The sequence below is a fragment of the Rana temporaria genome, chromosome 9 (genome assembly GCF_905171775.1).
Source record: "Rana temporaria chromosome 9, aRanTem1.1, whole genome shotgun sequence".
NCBI classification, from domain to species: domain Eukaryota; kingdom Metazoa; phylum Chordata; class Amphibia; order Anura; family Ranidae; genus Rana; species Rana temporaria.
The window spans coordinates 127,419,501-127,434,226 of NC_053497.1; the positions used below are offsets into that span (position 1 = coordinate 127,419,501).

The following is a 14,726-nucleotide window of genomic DNA, read 5'->3' on the forward strand; positions in this document are numbered from 1 at the left end:
AATGAACTGCGCATGCGCCGTCCTTAAATTTCCCGCCGTGCATTGCGCTAAATGACGTCGCAAGGACGTCATTTTTTTTAACATAGACGTGACTTACGTACATTCCGATTCACGGACGACTTACGCAAAAAGAAAAAAAAATTCAAATTAAACGGCGTATCAGTAGATACACCGGCGTACTCGCTCTGTGGATCTGCCCCTAAGCCACTGCCAGGGTACAGACATGCTACACTGCTAACCAGAGTCGCCCCCCGGGAACCAAGAGTGAGCGATCCTCCAGCCGGACGGATCACTACTGTAGTTTCGCTGGGTCTGGTAAGAGGGTCTGTCGGCCATCATTCATTACTTATCCTGGGGGCTGTACTATGTCTGCTGTCTCTGACCATGATAATGTGATAATGACATTGGTCGAAAAGAGGAGGCGCATGGGTGACCCTAAAATTATGCCCCCCCCCCCCTGAAAAAAGTTCTGCGGACGCCCATGCTCCTACGTTGTGCGCATGCGCTTGAGCACCGTTCCATTCTGCGCATGCAGAGGGCACAAATCGATGGAACACCGGCAGTGGAGGAAGCAGGTGGCTGTGGAGGGAGCAGAAGCCTCATGGCTGTGGAGGGAGCAGAAGCTTCCTCTGTTACTGTCCTAGGCAGAGTGATACCAAGCAGGACCTTTCCTAGCAGCCTGGTGAGTAATGCCAGCAGAAGCTGGAAGAGGAAAAGGTCAGTGTCAGGGGCGGACTGACCATTGAGTCACTCGGGCACTGCCCGAGGGCCCCATGCCACTAGGGGGCCCCATCCGGGTTGCCAGGCTCAGTAAAACCAGGGACAGTATGTAAAAATCTGTGTTTTTTTTAGATCTGTCCCTGATATGTCCGAAAATGACATGCTTTTAATGTGAATATCCCAAGATTTTAGCTGCCCGCCTCTGCACTACCTCCTGGCGTGGTGGCCATCTGTAAGCCAGAGGGGCCCCATAATCTTCTATTGCCCAGGGGCCCCATGAGTTGTCAGTCCGCCCCTGGTCAGTGTATTAACACATCACATACACTGCACTTTTGTAATTGGCATAATAGCACTTATAAATAGGGTTATTAGGCTGCTTTCACACTGATCTGCCGGTGCAAAAACGCACCAAAATTCCTGGATGCATCCGAATCTCCAAATCACAATAGTAACGAATTTCAACTAATCCAAAATTAATAAAAAAAAACATGACATTTCAATTCATTTGTTTCATTTGGATGACATGATGCAATAATTTGGGCCTTTTGTTAGACCCGGTTCACACTGGGGCAACACGACCGTGTCGCGTCCCATTCAATGCAATGGAACCGTTCTAATAGGAGCGACGCAAGTCGCTCCGACTTAGAAAAAAGGTTCCTGTAGTATTTCGGGGGCGGCTCGGGGCGATCTGCATTGACTTCTATACAGAAGTCGTTTTGCGAATCGCCTCTGAAGTCGTCCTCAGAACGACTTGCAGAGTCGCCCCCGAAGTCGTGCCGCCTATGTGTGAACCGACTCTTAAAGCGGGGGTTCACCCTAAAAAAATATATCTTTTTTTCTAACATGCCATCCAGCATACTAGCGCGAGCTACAGTATGCCTTTATTTTATTTTTTTGCGCCGTACTTACAGTTTAATCCCGTAGTTAAGTTTCAGACTCCCCGCGAGGAGTAGGCGTTCCTATGCAGAGGGGAACATGATTGACGGCCGGCTATGGCGCGTCACGCTTCCCGAAAATAGCCGAAATAGGACTTGGCTCTTCACAGCGCTTGCGCAGTCAGCTCCTAGTCTGTGCGCAGGTGCCGTATAGTGCCGTGAAGAGCCGAGTCCTACTCCGGCTATTTTCGGGAAGCGTGACGCGCCATAGCCGGCCGTCAATCATGTTCCCCTCTGCATAGGAACGCCCATTCCCCGCGGGGAGTTTGAAACTTAACTACGGGATAAAACTGTGAGTACGGCGCAAAAAAATAAAATAAAGGCATACTGTAGCTCACGCTAGTATGCTGCATTTCATGGTAGAAACTTGTTTTTAAGGGTGAACCACCGCTTTAATGTTTAAAGCATGAAAAATAAGGTAACATAACAAATAATCTGAATTGATTTGGATCCGTTTGTTTTTATTCTAGCAAGCGTAGCGTGATTATTCTAAGGCCCCATACACACGGGAGGATTTATCCGCGGATACGGTCCAGCGGACCATTTCCACGGATAAATCCTCTCGAGGATTTCCTCGGATTTCCATGCGATGGAGTGTACTCACCATCGCATGGAAATCCGCGCCGAAATCCTCTGGCGATGACGTGTCGCGCCGTCGCCGCAATTATGACGCGGCGACGTGCGCGACGCTGTCATATAAGGAATTCCACGCATGCGTCGAATCATTACGACGCATGCGGGGGATCCCTTCGGACGGATGGATCCGGTGAGTCTGTACAGACCAGCGGATCCATCCGTTGGGATGGATTCCAGCGGATAGATTTGTTTAGCATGTCAGCAAATATTCGATCTGCTGGAATCCATCCCAGGGGAGAAATATCCGCGGAAACAGATCCGCTGGCGTGTACACACCATAGGATCTATCCGCTGAAACCCATTCGCTGGGATTTTTCAGCGGATGGATTCTATCGTGTGTATGGGGCCTAATAATTATTTTTGTATGTGGAGTTGAGAGACCATTCGTTTTAATTGGTATGTGCGTGACCCAACAAACAAAGGCAGTTGGCAATAATTCAGAATATTTTCATTATATACAAATGACTAATCTCCTGAAATAAAGAAAACACGTTAAAATGAAGATAGCCAATCTTCCGAAATAACAAATGAATAACAGAACTTCCGAAAAAACGAATTGATTCGAAACAATGAATGTATACTCTCCTAAAATAACAAATTGTTACCAAAAACAAATCATTCTAACATAACAATTATGATTAAAAAAAAAATTTACTTAACGAATGAAGCAGAAAAAAAAGAAATGAAACAATTTTTTCTGTAGTTCACATCTCTAATACAAACTTCATGAATTGTTTTAGCTATCTAACATGGCACGTGAAATCTCTTTCGGAGTTCTGGGGAGCATCCCCAGCCTGTGAATGTAGCACATCATGCGTTAGGTCCAAGTGGCATCCAAATACTGAGATGCATACTAGTCTTAAAGTGTTACTAAACCCCGGACCAGGGGCGGACTGACAACTCATGGGGCCCCCGGGCAATAGAAGATTATGGGGCTCCTCTGGCTTACAGATGGCCACCACGCCAGGAGGTAGTGCAGAGGCGGGCAGCTAAAATCTTGGGATATTCACATTAAAAGCATGTCATTTTCGGACATATCGGGGACAGATCTAAAAAAAACACAGATTTTTACATACTGTCCCTGGTTTTACTGAGCCTGGCAACCTGGATGGGGCCCCCCAGTGGCATGGGGCCCTCGGGCAGTGCCAGAGTGACTCAATGGTCAGTCCGCCCCTGCCCCGGACCCTGCATTCACGATATCTGGTCTCCCACAGTACACAGAACATGGAAATACAATTATTTTAGTAAATATAAACTACTAAATACCTTTACTAAATGACTTTGTCTGGACAGTGCTAATTGACCCTGTGCTAATCACGTGCAACCTCCCAAGAAAAAGAAAAAGAAAAAAAAAAACTCTTTAGCAATACACACCAAACTGAGTATGTACAGAGTGTCTCCTAGGGCTCTGTTCTGCAAATGGATTAGGGACAGTAAAAGAAGGGGAGGATCAGAGTAGGCAGGATCAAACAGCTTTTTTTACACAATGCACAGAATTACCAATTCCTCAGTGAGTATAACAAGCATGCTTTACTGCATGTACAGACTGATTTTATACTGTTGTGGGTTTAGTAACACTTTAAGGGAAAAGCAGCAATTATGAGTGAAAGAGCATAAAAACCTTACTTTTTTGGTCAGCAGGGAGCAGAGGGCCAGAGCCAGAGGTTCTGCATACAGGGCCGCTATCAGGAATTTTACACAGCTTCAGGCATGGGCCCCCTGGAGCAGAGAACCGGGGGGGGGGGGGGAGGGGGGGGGGTGCTGCCGCTAATTGAGAATGGGGGGGGGGCCTTCGGGAATCGAGAAGCGGACTTTGGGTGCTGACGAAGAAAAAAAAAACGGGGATGCCATCCGGGCCCCTTACAGGTGTACTGCCTGTACCTCCCTGATGGCGGCCATGCCTGCATACAACCCAACATGAAGTGTGAGCTTTCTCTCTTGGTATTCATTAGCTCTGTTCAGTCAGTGATTAGGGTGTTCGTCATTAAACTCACCTCTCGTGTGTACCCAGCGCCGTAAACATCTCTATAGAAATTTTTTATGCCATCCCCTTCTGTGCATTGGCTTGCATATGGTGATTTTAATCTGTTGATGAGAACCTGCAAAATAATATTATAAATCTTTACCAAAGTATGGGTTTATTATGTACATTATATACGTGCGTAATTATTCCTCTTGGTCAGTTTTTTTTAAGTTTTATAACTTTGTGGGGTTCTTTTTTTTTACTGTTTGTATAACAGCTACAGATATTTAATATAGGGTGTCCCCATGACATTGGTGTCCCAGAACATTATAGTTTTTTTTTAACCCCTTCCCTACCTGTGCATTGTAAAATGACGTCGGCAGGAACCCTCCCTCGATCCGGGTGGACGTCATATGATGTCCTGTGTTCCCGGCGATCTAGGGCGCGCGCGCCCGCGCCACCGCTCGTGACCCGGCGGCCGCTCTTGCCGCTGGTCACCCGCGATTGCCGGTGATCACAGCAGGAGTGTGGATTTGTGTGTGTAAACACACAGATCCACCTCCTGTCAGCGGTGAGGAGACCAATGTGTGTTCCCAGTACAGAGGAACACACATTGCTCTCCTCCCCTTGTGAGTCCCCTCCAGTTAGAACACACCTTAGGGAACATATTAACCCCTTCAGCTGCCCCCTAGTGGTTAACCCCTTCCCTGCCAGTCACATTTACACAGTAATGAATGCATATTTATAGCACTAATCGCTGTATAAATGTGAATGGTCCCAAAAACGTGTCAAGTGTCTGATGTGTTCGCCGAAATGTCACGGTCACAATAAAAAAAAAAACGCAAATCGCTGCCAATACTAGTAAAAAAATTAATAAAATAAAAATGCCATAAATCTATCACCTATTTTGTAGACGCTATAACCTTTGCGCAAACCAATCAATATACGATTATTGCGATTTTTTTACCAAAAATATGTAGGAGAATACGTATCGGCCTGAACTAAGGAAAAAAAATGTTTTTTTTTTTTTAAATTGTGATATTTATTAAATAAAAAAGTAAAAAATATTGTGTTTTTAAAAAAGATTTCCGCTGTTCTTTTGTTTATAGCGCAAAAAAGAAAAACTGCAGAGATGATCAAATACCACCAAAAGAAAGCAAACAAAAGAAACAAAAATTTGAGTGCTGGTTCTCAATTTTTCAGACGGGAAAAGTTCTTGTCGGATATTGCGATAGTCTGTATGCAATTCTGACGCACAAAAAAACACGCATGCTCGGAATCAAGTCGACGCATGCTCGGAAGCATTAATCTATTTTTCTCGGCTTGTCGTAGTGTTGTACGTCACCGTGATCTTGACGGTCGGAATTTTGTGTGACAGTGTGTATGCAACACAAGTTTGAGCCAAGATTCCGTCGGAAAAAAAATCCAAGTTTTTCTTGTGGGAATTTCCGATCGTGTGTAGCCGGTATAAGTGTTCTGGTGTTAACCCAAAGTTTGGGATTTTATTTTCACTTTGATGAATCTCCTAACGGACAGGTGTTTTAATCTTTCTCCACTATATACAAAACCAAACTAAGAAAAAATAAGGCTTTAATTATACTTTGATAATAGAATGTGTCACTTGTCTGTGGCTCCATCTAGCTGTAAAAAAGTAGATCAGCACATAAAGGATTAGGATTTCCCATGGCATTGTCTTATCTGACGCTGAAGGATCAATTCATCGCTTAATGTTTTATATATACACACACTCACCCACAAGCCACTTTATTAGGTACACCTGTTTAATTGCTTGGTAACACAAATTGATAATCAGCCAATCACATGGCAGCAACTCAATGCATTTAGGCATCTAGGCGTGTTGAAGACGACTTGCTGAGGTTAAAACTGGGCATCAGAATGGGGAAGAAAGGGGGTTTAAGTTACTTTGAATGTGGCATGGTTGTTGGTGGCAGACGGACTGGTCGGATTATTTAAAAAACTGACGATCTACTGGTATTTTTAAATGATGTCATCGGCCCATGCGCTCTGAAGACCCTGCGGCCCCGGAAGGAATACCGGCGAAGATGGATGCGACCTCCAGCTGGGAGGACGCAGGCTTTGTTTGTAGGTAAGTGTCACATAGGCCCAGATTCTCAAAGGGCTTACGACGGCGCAACGCAATGTGCACCGTCGTAAGTCCTAATCTGGGCCGTCGTATCTATGCGACTGATTCTTAGAATCGGTTACGCATAGATAACCATTAGATCCGACAGGCGTAAGGCTCTTACGCTGTCTGATCTTAAATGCAATTTTTTTTTTCGCCGCTAGGTGTTGCCTCCGTCGTTTTCCCTGTCGAGTATGCAAGTTAGCAAAATACGCGAATTCCCGAACGTACGCGTGGTCGACGCAGTGAAGTTACGAGGTTTACGTTAGATTTGCGACGCGTAAAGTTGCCCCTGCTATATGAGGGGCAACCAATGTTAAGTATGGCCATCGTTCCTGCGTCGAAATTTAAAAATTTCCGCCGTTTGCGTAAGTCGTCCGTGAATGGGGCTGGACGCCATTTACGTTCACGTCGAAACCAATGACGTCCTTGCGACGTCATTTAGCGCAATGCACGTCGGAAGCCCTACCTAAACAATCTGATCCATTTTATCCTTTCAGCAGTGGTGGCTGGTGAAGTTTTAGGATGGGGGGGGACCACGCCCTTCCTTTTTGATCCCTCCCACTTCTCATAAGCCCCACCCCTTATAGAACCCCCCCTCCATCCCTCGTATTCCACTTGCTTCCACCCATAGTGTCAGGAGTATACATCACATGACAGTATACAGCCCCAGAATCACAGGACAGAGCATACAGATCAGCATCACAGTACAGAGTATTTAGCTCAGGTCTCACAGATCAGGGTATATAGCCCAGCCTCACAGATCAGGGTATATAGCCCAGCCTCACAGATCAGGGTATATAGCCCAGCCTCACAGATCAGGGTATATAGCCCAGCCTCACAGATCAGGGTATATAGCTCAGCCTCACAGATCAGGGTATATAGCCCAGCCTCACAGATCAGGGTATATAGCCCAGCCTCACAGATCAGGGTATATAGCCCAGCCTCACAGATCAGGGTATATAGCCCAGCCTCACAGATCAGGGTATATAGCTCAGCCTCACAGATCAGGGTATACAGCCCAGCCTCACAGATCAGGGTATAAAGTCCAGCCTCACAGATCAGGGTATACAGCCCAGCCTCACAGATCAGGGAATACAGCTCAGCCCCACAGATCAGGGTATACAGCATCACAGATCAGGGTAGCTCAGCCTTACAGATCAGGGTATATAGCCTCACGGATCAGGGTATATAGCTTCACAGATCAGGGTATATAGCCTCATAGATCAGGGTATATAGCCTCATAGATCAGGGTAGCTCTGCCTCAACAGATCAGGGTAGCTCTGCCTCAACAGATCAGGGTAGCTCAGCCTCAACAGATCAGGGTAGCTCAGCCTCAACAGATCAGGGTAGCTTAGCCTCAACAGATCAGGGTGTATAGAATCACAGATCAGGGTATATAGCATCACAGATCAGGGTATAAAGTATCACAGATCAGAGTAACACAGCTTTACAGATCAGAGTAACTTGGCCTCACAGATCAGGGTATATAGCATCACAGATCAGGGTAGCTCAGCTACACAGATTGGCACTGACAGTACTTGGAACGCTGCTCAAAGCACTGCAAAATGTCCTCCACCGAGTAGCTCATGTACCTTTTTAAGCTTAGAGATTTTTTTGCATTAGGGGTTCTAGTAACAATGAATGAGGCTTTAAGCGCAAAACACACCTTTTTCACGCTAGTTCTTTGGAGGACACCTTGCAGTATTATCTCACAGTAGTCCCTGGATCAAAACACTGGCTGCACAGAAGTAAAAAACCTCTTAGGTAAAATAGTTCCATATTTGTACTTCAGCCTGACTGCAGTTTGGCATGAAAATATTTATCCATGGAGAACTGAAGTGTGGCAAGTTACCTTCATCATGCCAATATCAGTCTCAGCTCCTGGTGGCACATTTACGCCTTCATCCTCAGGGAACGGCATTTGCGTTTGATCGTGGATGAGAAGGCGAATTCCAGCAGCGTGCGTCATGTCTCTTACATATTCAATCTGTTGAATGAACAGCTCGAGGTGCAATCCTGTCCAGAGCATAGCAATATGCAGAACATTTAGATACAACTATGCAAGGTCTAAGTATTCAGTACACATAGATGACAGTAAATTTGCTGCTTTAAGTGAACATATACTTTGCATATATCAAAAATAACAAGCTACCTTTAAAGTGTATTTCCACTTTTGCAGCCAAATTGGAATGTGTTGGCAGATCTCATTATCAGTTGTACACTACACATAGCAAGAAGAGATCTTTCAGGACTCTGCCAACATAGGCCGGCGTCCATACACATGTGGGTGAGGGGGAGGCTCACTTGCATGTGGCCATCACATGCAGCCAGACCCAAAACCCAGAATTTTGCTATGGGGCCCCTTGATCTGTAGTTATACTGTATAGTCATACTTGCCTTGGTATCCATCAGGTACCCTCCCTGTTATAAAATGAACCTGTTGCTTTGCCCTGAGTGAGCATAATACAATTTCACTTTAATTAAACAAAAGCTAACTCAAGATATTTTTCAGTTGAGCTGTAAATCACATTAAAAGGACTTAATTTGTGCAATAAATCACATAAAAGGATTAAAACAAAATCTTACCATACATAAAGCCAGCTTTGGTTATGTTCAGTGGCTTGGTGCTGACAGAGTTCCCTTTGAAATCTGTGGGCTTCTGGGAATTGAATGTGTAACAGTTTCCAAATTTATAGTTAATGAAAGCAGAGAAGTAACTGCAAAATAAGGGTGACCAACAATATTAAAGGACATGTACATCTTTTCTTTCTTTAATATAGTCAAAAAACAAAACAAAAAAATAAATAAATACCGGTATGTAAGCCAGGTAAATATGAAATAAATGCACATTAATATCTTGTAGTCTATTATGCAGCCAGCAGGTGGTGGCGCTTTAGGACCCAATACACATTTTCCATATTCTCCTTAGCTTCTTTGTTGCAAACAAATTTTTGATTACAGAGATCAATAGCTCATGATGAAGTTTACACACAAGTCATTGAGTCAGAGCAGTGGCTCCTCCCTTGTTAGATGATTGTAGAGAAAAGGGAGGCTTATGGTGGACTATAATGGCATCATATGTGCAACTGATAAACAGTCGATATTATAATTAAAAGGTTTTTATTACAAAAATAGAAACATTTTATAACATTTACAATAAAATATCAGTTGTGACAACCATGAATCAACTTATCGTTGGCACATACTACCAACGATATATACAAAGTACCAGTAATTGCGCAGTGTATGTAAACTCTACATGTCTCATGTTTCGCGGTTACTTGATGTCCGCTTTCTCAGGAGTCATACATAGGCGCATAATTTGTTGAAAGGTATGTACAAGGAATATGTCACGAAACTAAAAACAAACAAATAAACATTAATATCTTTATATAGACACACATCGTGGAAAATATATTGTTACTGTTCTATAGAAAAAGGTGCGACCATCTGCCGATATATAACCATCACCAAAAGAACATCTCACCGTGGATGCTGTGTCAGGTAAGTGGCCAAGACCCCGGACCATGAATGGTAACCCACCCCGGAGGATACAGAAAGTCACAGGATGGCCCAAAACATAGGTATAACCTAGATAAAATATTTGAATTAGACATATGTCAGTATATTCACATTCTCCTCAGGCCCATAAACGTGGCCAGGTGGCAAATTATAGGCATTATCCATATATATATATATACCTTCTATAAAGAGACGTCTGTTCTAGCCCAATCAATGTCACTTGATATATTATATATAGCCCCTCTGGGTACAGGGAGGTCTGAAAATAACAATTAGTGGTAATTATAGTTATTTATTTATTTTTCATCAACTGAGTCGGAAGTGTTATTATTATATTATTATAGTTTCCTTCATATATATTGTGACCAGAAGTGGATCTGATATATTCCTTTGGAAAATATTAGTGAACTGTGTGGGTGTATTAAAAGAAAATATTAGACATGTGCAGACTGGAATATTTTGTTTCGTTTTTTCGTTTGGAAAATACATTTATTTAGTTACTCCCGAAAATCGTTTTGATTTATTTCGTTTTTCGTTGGGGAATAGCTTTCGTCCGAAAATACTTGGTTTCTGTCGAATGGTCAAAAGAATATTCGACGGAACGTCGAATCTTTACGCCGAATCGTACATTTCCGTTCGAATATTCCGCCTACAAGAATTCTAATGTTGTACGACTAGTAATAATGTCGAATCTATTCTCTATAATGTCGAATCTATTTTCTCATAAATCGAAATCTATTCTCTGTAATGTCGAATCTATTATTTCTATAGTGTCGAATCTTTTCTCTATAATGTCGAATCTTTTCCCTATAATGTCGAATCTCTCTATATCGAATTTTTACCGCAACGAAAACGAAAATAAAGCATTTTTTATGTCGGATCTTTCGGTTTTCGTTTCTTGCACTTTCGTTATCGTTTGTTAAAACGATAACGAAAAAAACAGATTTTCGGATGAAAATGCATTCTAACGAAAACGAATGCACATGTCTAGAAAATATATATCTTATATATCATAAGACTTGATACATGTGTATGGTATAAAATAAAGTAGGATATCCTATCATATTTAGGTGAAGTGAACTAAAGTGAAACATTACCTTTATACATGTAGCGCCTGTGTACCTTTCGTACAGGTGCTATGTTTAAATTTAGTGGGGGAATGAGAGAGTTATGTTGCTCTCATTCTTTGATTTGACAAATGTGGCTGTCGCCAAATCTGGATTGTCCTGTGGGTCAGTCTGTGCCCCAGAGATGCAGTCTCATCTCTGGGCGGCAGGTGGCGCCAGAGGGGTCCAGGCGGAGCCGCTTCTTCCCAGCAGCCAATTAGAGGAGTTTTCCCTTGCGGGGCATGCTGGGGAGGGGTATTTCTGTGGCGGAGGCCGTCGTTCGGGGTTCTTCGCGCGTTCCTGGTTCGGCACCCACCTTTAGGGTGTGCGCACATCACGGGGCCGGGGTCGCGTGCTACGCGGAGTTCCTGACTCTGGGCTCTCATAGCCCAGAGCAACCGATACTACAAAGGGGCCCCAGTGACTTACTGGGTCCCCACTTCTATTGAGAAGATCCTAAGCTGGGTGCTGTTCGGTGGGGGATCGGTCTGAGGAGAACCCGGAGGCAGGCGATCCAACAGGGCTTGAACGAACCATCGGGGATCTGGGTGACCGGACACTGACAGGTCACATTCAACCTGTCAGTCGGTAACCCCAAAGGACATACTGGGAGGATTCGCTCTAATGTTCACAATTTCAGCACTAGGCCTGTAGCAGAGGTCTCATCCAACATCTTGATTTAATCAGAGCCAAGTTGGTGGCAGAGACTTGTTCCTCCCAGAAGCTTTAAGTGGCGCTCTGGCTGCCAGGCCTGTGAGAGAGGTCTGTCCAGGGGCACTTTTACCCACTCCGGCTGGAGTGGCGACGCAGAATAATACAACTATAAAAAAGGGGCAGGACTGCCTTTACTATCAATAGCCTGATACTGTGAAGTTGCTCTTCCTTCACCAACCTATCCTGTCTACCTCAAGTTTACATGTTGGTCATGTTTGACCGGGAAAATAAAGCATTTGAAAACGTCAACCAACGGTCCTGTACATTCTGTTATTGCTCTCAGCACCACTATCACCCCTAGACACAGTGAAGAGGTAACTTAAACACGCCGATCCCAAATCTAATCACAGATTAAGTTGGTGTGAAAAATGGGGTTCTATATCCTCCAGTCAGATTTTCGCTTCAATCAGGTAGCTGCCTCATGTGAAGTGAAGAGTCCTCACTTCAGTCAGGTGGCTGCCTTATATGAAGTGAGGAGTCTGTAGATAATCACCATGATATGAATTAGCTGTGGTAAAACAGCCTTATCAATTCAACAATCCAGATGAGATAGATTTGAACTTACCACTAGTGACAGACAAGGATACACAGGCGTCTCCTTACTGCAGCACACAGCTGGTGTGTGTCCTGCGGTGTATGCTTTTATGTTGTGTCTCCTGGAGTTTCAATCCAGAAACGCCCATGACGCAGAGCCATAGTCCCAAAAACGGTAGATGCATGGAATTGCTCCACCATAAGGACCATAGTTGGCACTAACGATACAATATCGTCAGTGCAAACCCCCACCAGAAACATGCATCCACCGGGTGAGTTACAATTGGCCCGGATACACAGCCCATGACACAGATCCGCGCCAATGCAAGGGGCACCATTTTGGAAAGGGGAAAAATGCCCCTTTCTGGTGTAGGATGTCTATTGTGGTGATGGATCCCCCAGTGGTGAGACGGCCACATTGCATTTCCACTGTGCTAGTTACCATGTCATCCCAGGAAAAAAAAATCAGCAGATGGCAGCACTCTGTAAAAAACATATAATAATTTTACAATTTTTTTATATATAAAGTTACATACACAATCATTGTTTTAACACAATAATCGATAGAAAGAATTATCATTATCATATATATTTTATTAAATATATATAATTCTGCTCATATTGCCAAATAAAACCCCATATATATTCTCCATATTCACAGAAGAGAGTGGGGGGAAAAGGAGGTATGCACAGACATATATGTGCTAAATGGAAAGGAGTATGAATATGTAAAGGACAGAAAACAGAAACAGGGAAAAAGAAAGCAAAATACAGTCGAATGGGATAGATGAATTAAAGATAGATCTATTTATATAGAGAGCCAATTCATTATATATATATCCATATATCACTATGTCAATGATATCATAGGAAAGGTTTATATGAATTGACTTCATTTATTCCTGGGGGAGTCATAGCATTAAGCCGCTCTTTCCATAGTGTTTTGAGTTGCAGGATAATTTTATCCCAATTACCCCCTCTGGGGTTCATGGGTATAACCTCCAACACAAAAAACTGTATCGTTTGAGTATTGTACTTATGATAGAGGCCAATATGTCTGGTTATTGGTGTAATGATTTTCCCCCCTTCTGATAAGTAGGTATGGTCACCAATTCGTTTCCTCAATTTATGTATTGTCTTGCCGAAGCATTGAACTTCGTTTTTTTCAGCACGTCGTTGTATTTTACGTCACCGCGTTTTGACAGGATCGTTTTTTTAACTGATGGTGTGTAGGCACGAGTGATCATCAGTCAGCTTCATCGGATAACTGATGGAAAAATCCATCAGACCGTTTTTATCAGACTAACCTATCGTGTGTACAGGGCATTACAATCTGATGCGCAAAGCATCAGATTGTTTTTTATAGTCTATATCAGATGTGCAATTTCTGCGAAGACACAGATATTGCGCATAAGGGATACTTCTCTTTAGTGATTGCCTGCACTAGGCTTGCGAAATAGGTCTGATTGTACATATTCGTCCGGATCTATTGAAAGGTTTAAATCCAAGAATGGAATCTCTGTCTTATTCACCGTGTAGGTGAATCTTAAATTGTAGTCGTTTATGTTCAATACTTTCATGAAGTCATGCAGATCACGTTCAGTACCGGTCCATATGACCAATAGGGCATCAATGAATCGATACCAGCACAGGATCAGGGAGAGCCAGGGCACATATCGCTCATCAGAAAAAAACTCTCTCTCCCAACCTCCAAGATAGAGGTTGGCATAGGAGGGTGCGCAACATGTGCCCATGGCTACCCCCTGAGCCTGCAGGTACAATTGATCCATAAAGGTAAAAACATTTTTAGTCAAAATAAATGAAAGTAACTCCAGAATAAACAAATTCCGGGGCCAAAGATTCCTATTCTCCTCCATGAGGAAGGTACCCACCGTCCGGACGTCCATCCCTTGTTAGATGATTTATTGAGATTGTACCTTGTTATTTTTAATGTGCTGTCTGTTTAGCCAACCTATAAATTATTCCATACTTTTTTGTAAGACAAATAATGTATGAATAGATACACTATATAACCAAAAGTATTAGTCTTAGTCCGTAGGGTTCAATATTGAGTTGGCCCACAGATTATACAGCCAGTACCACAGGATAGGAGTATACAGCCAGCACCACAGGACAGGAGTATACAGCCAGCATCACAGTACAGGAGTATACAGCCAGCACTACAGGACAGGAGTATACAGCCAGCACTACAGGACAGAGTGTACAGCCAGCACTACAGAACAGGAGTATACAGCCAGCACCACAGGACAGGTGTATACATCATGGACCACAGGACAAGAGTATACAGCCAGCACCACAGGACAGGAGTATACAGCCAGCACCACAGGACAGAGTGTACAGCCAGCACCACAGGACAGGAGTATACAGCCAGCACCACAGGACAGGAGTATACAGCAGACAGCTCACAGCTACTTCCACCAAGTGCACAG

General features: G+C 43.6%; 1 protein-coding gene across 1 annotated transcript in view; it reads right to left on the minus strand.

The window, feature by feature from the left end:
- The window catches only part of LOC120914030 (amiloride-sensitive sodium channel subunit gamma-2-like), a 49,982-nt gene that overhangs the window by 24,925 nt on the left and 10,331 nt on the right, over nt 1-14,726 (minus strand). Inside the window, exons 3-5 of the mRNA XM_040324460.1 lie at nt 8,987-9,117; nt 8,253-8,416; nt 4,286-4,390 (exon numbers count right to left, since the gene is read on the minus strand). Coding sequence (XP_040180394.1) covers nt 4,286-4,390; nt 8,253-8,416; nt 8,987-9,117 — 400 coding nt within the window. The remainder of the gene's footprint in view (nt 1-4,285; nt 4,391-8,252; nt 8,417-8,986; nt 9,118-14,726) is intronic.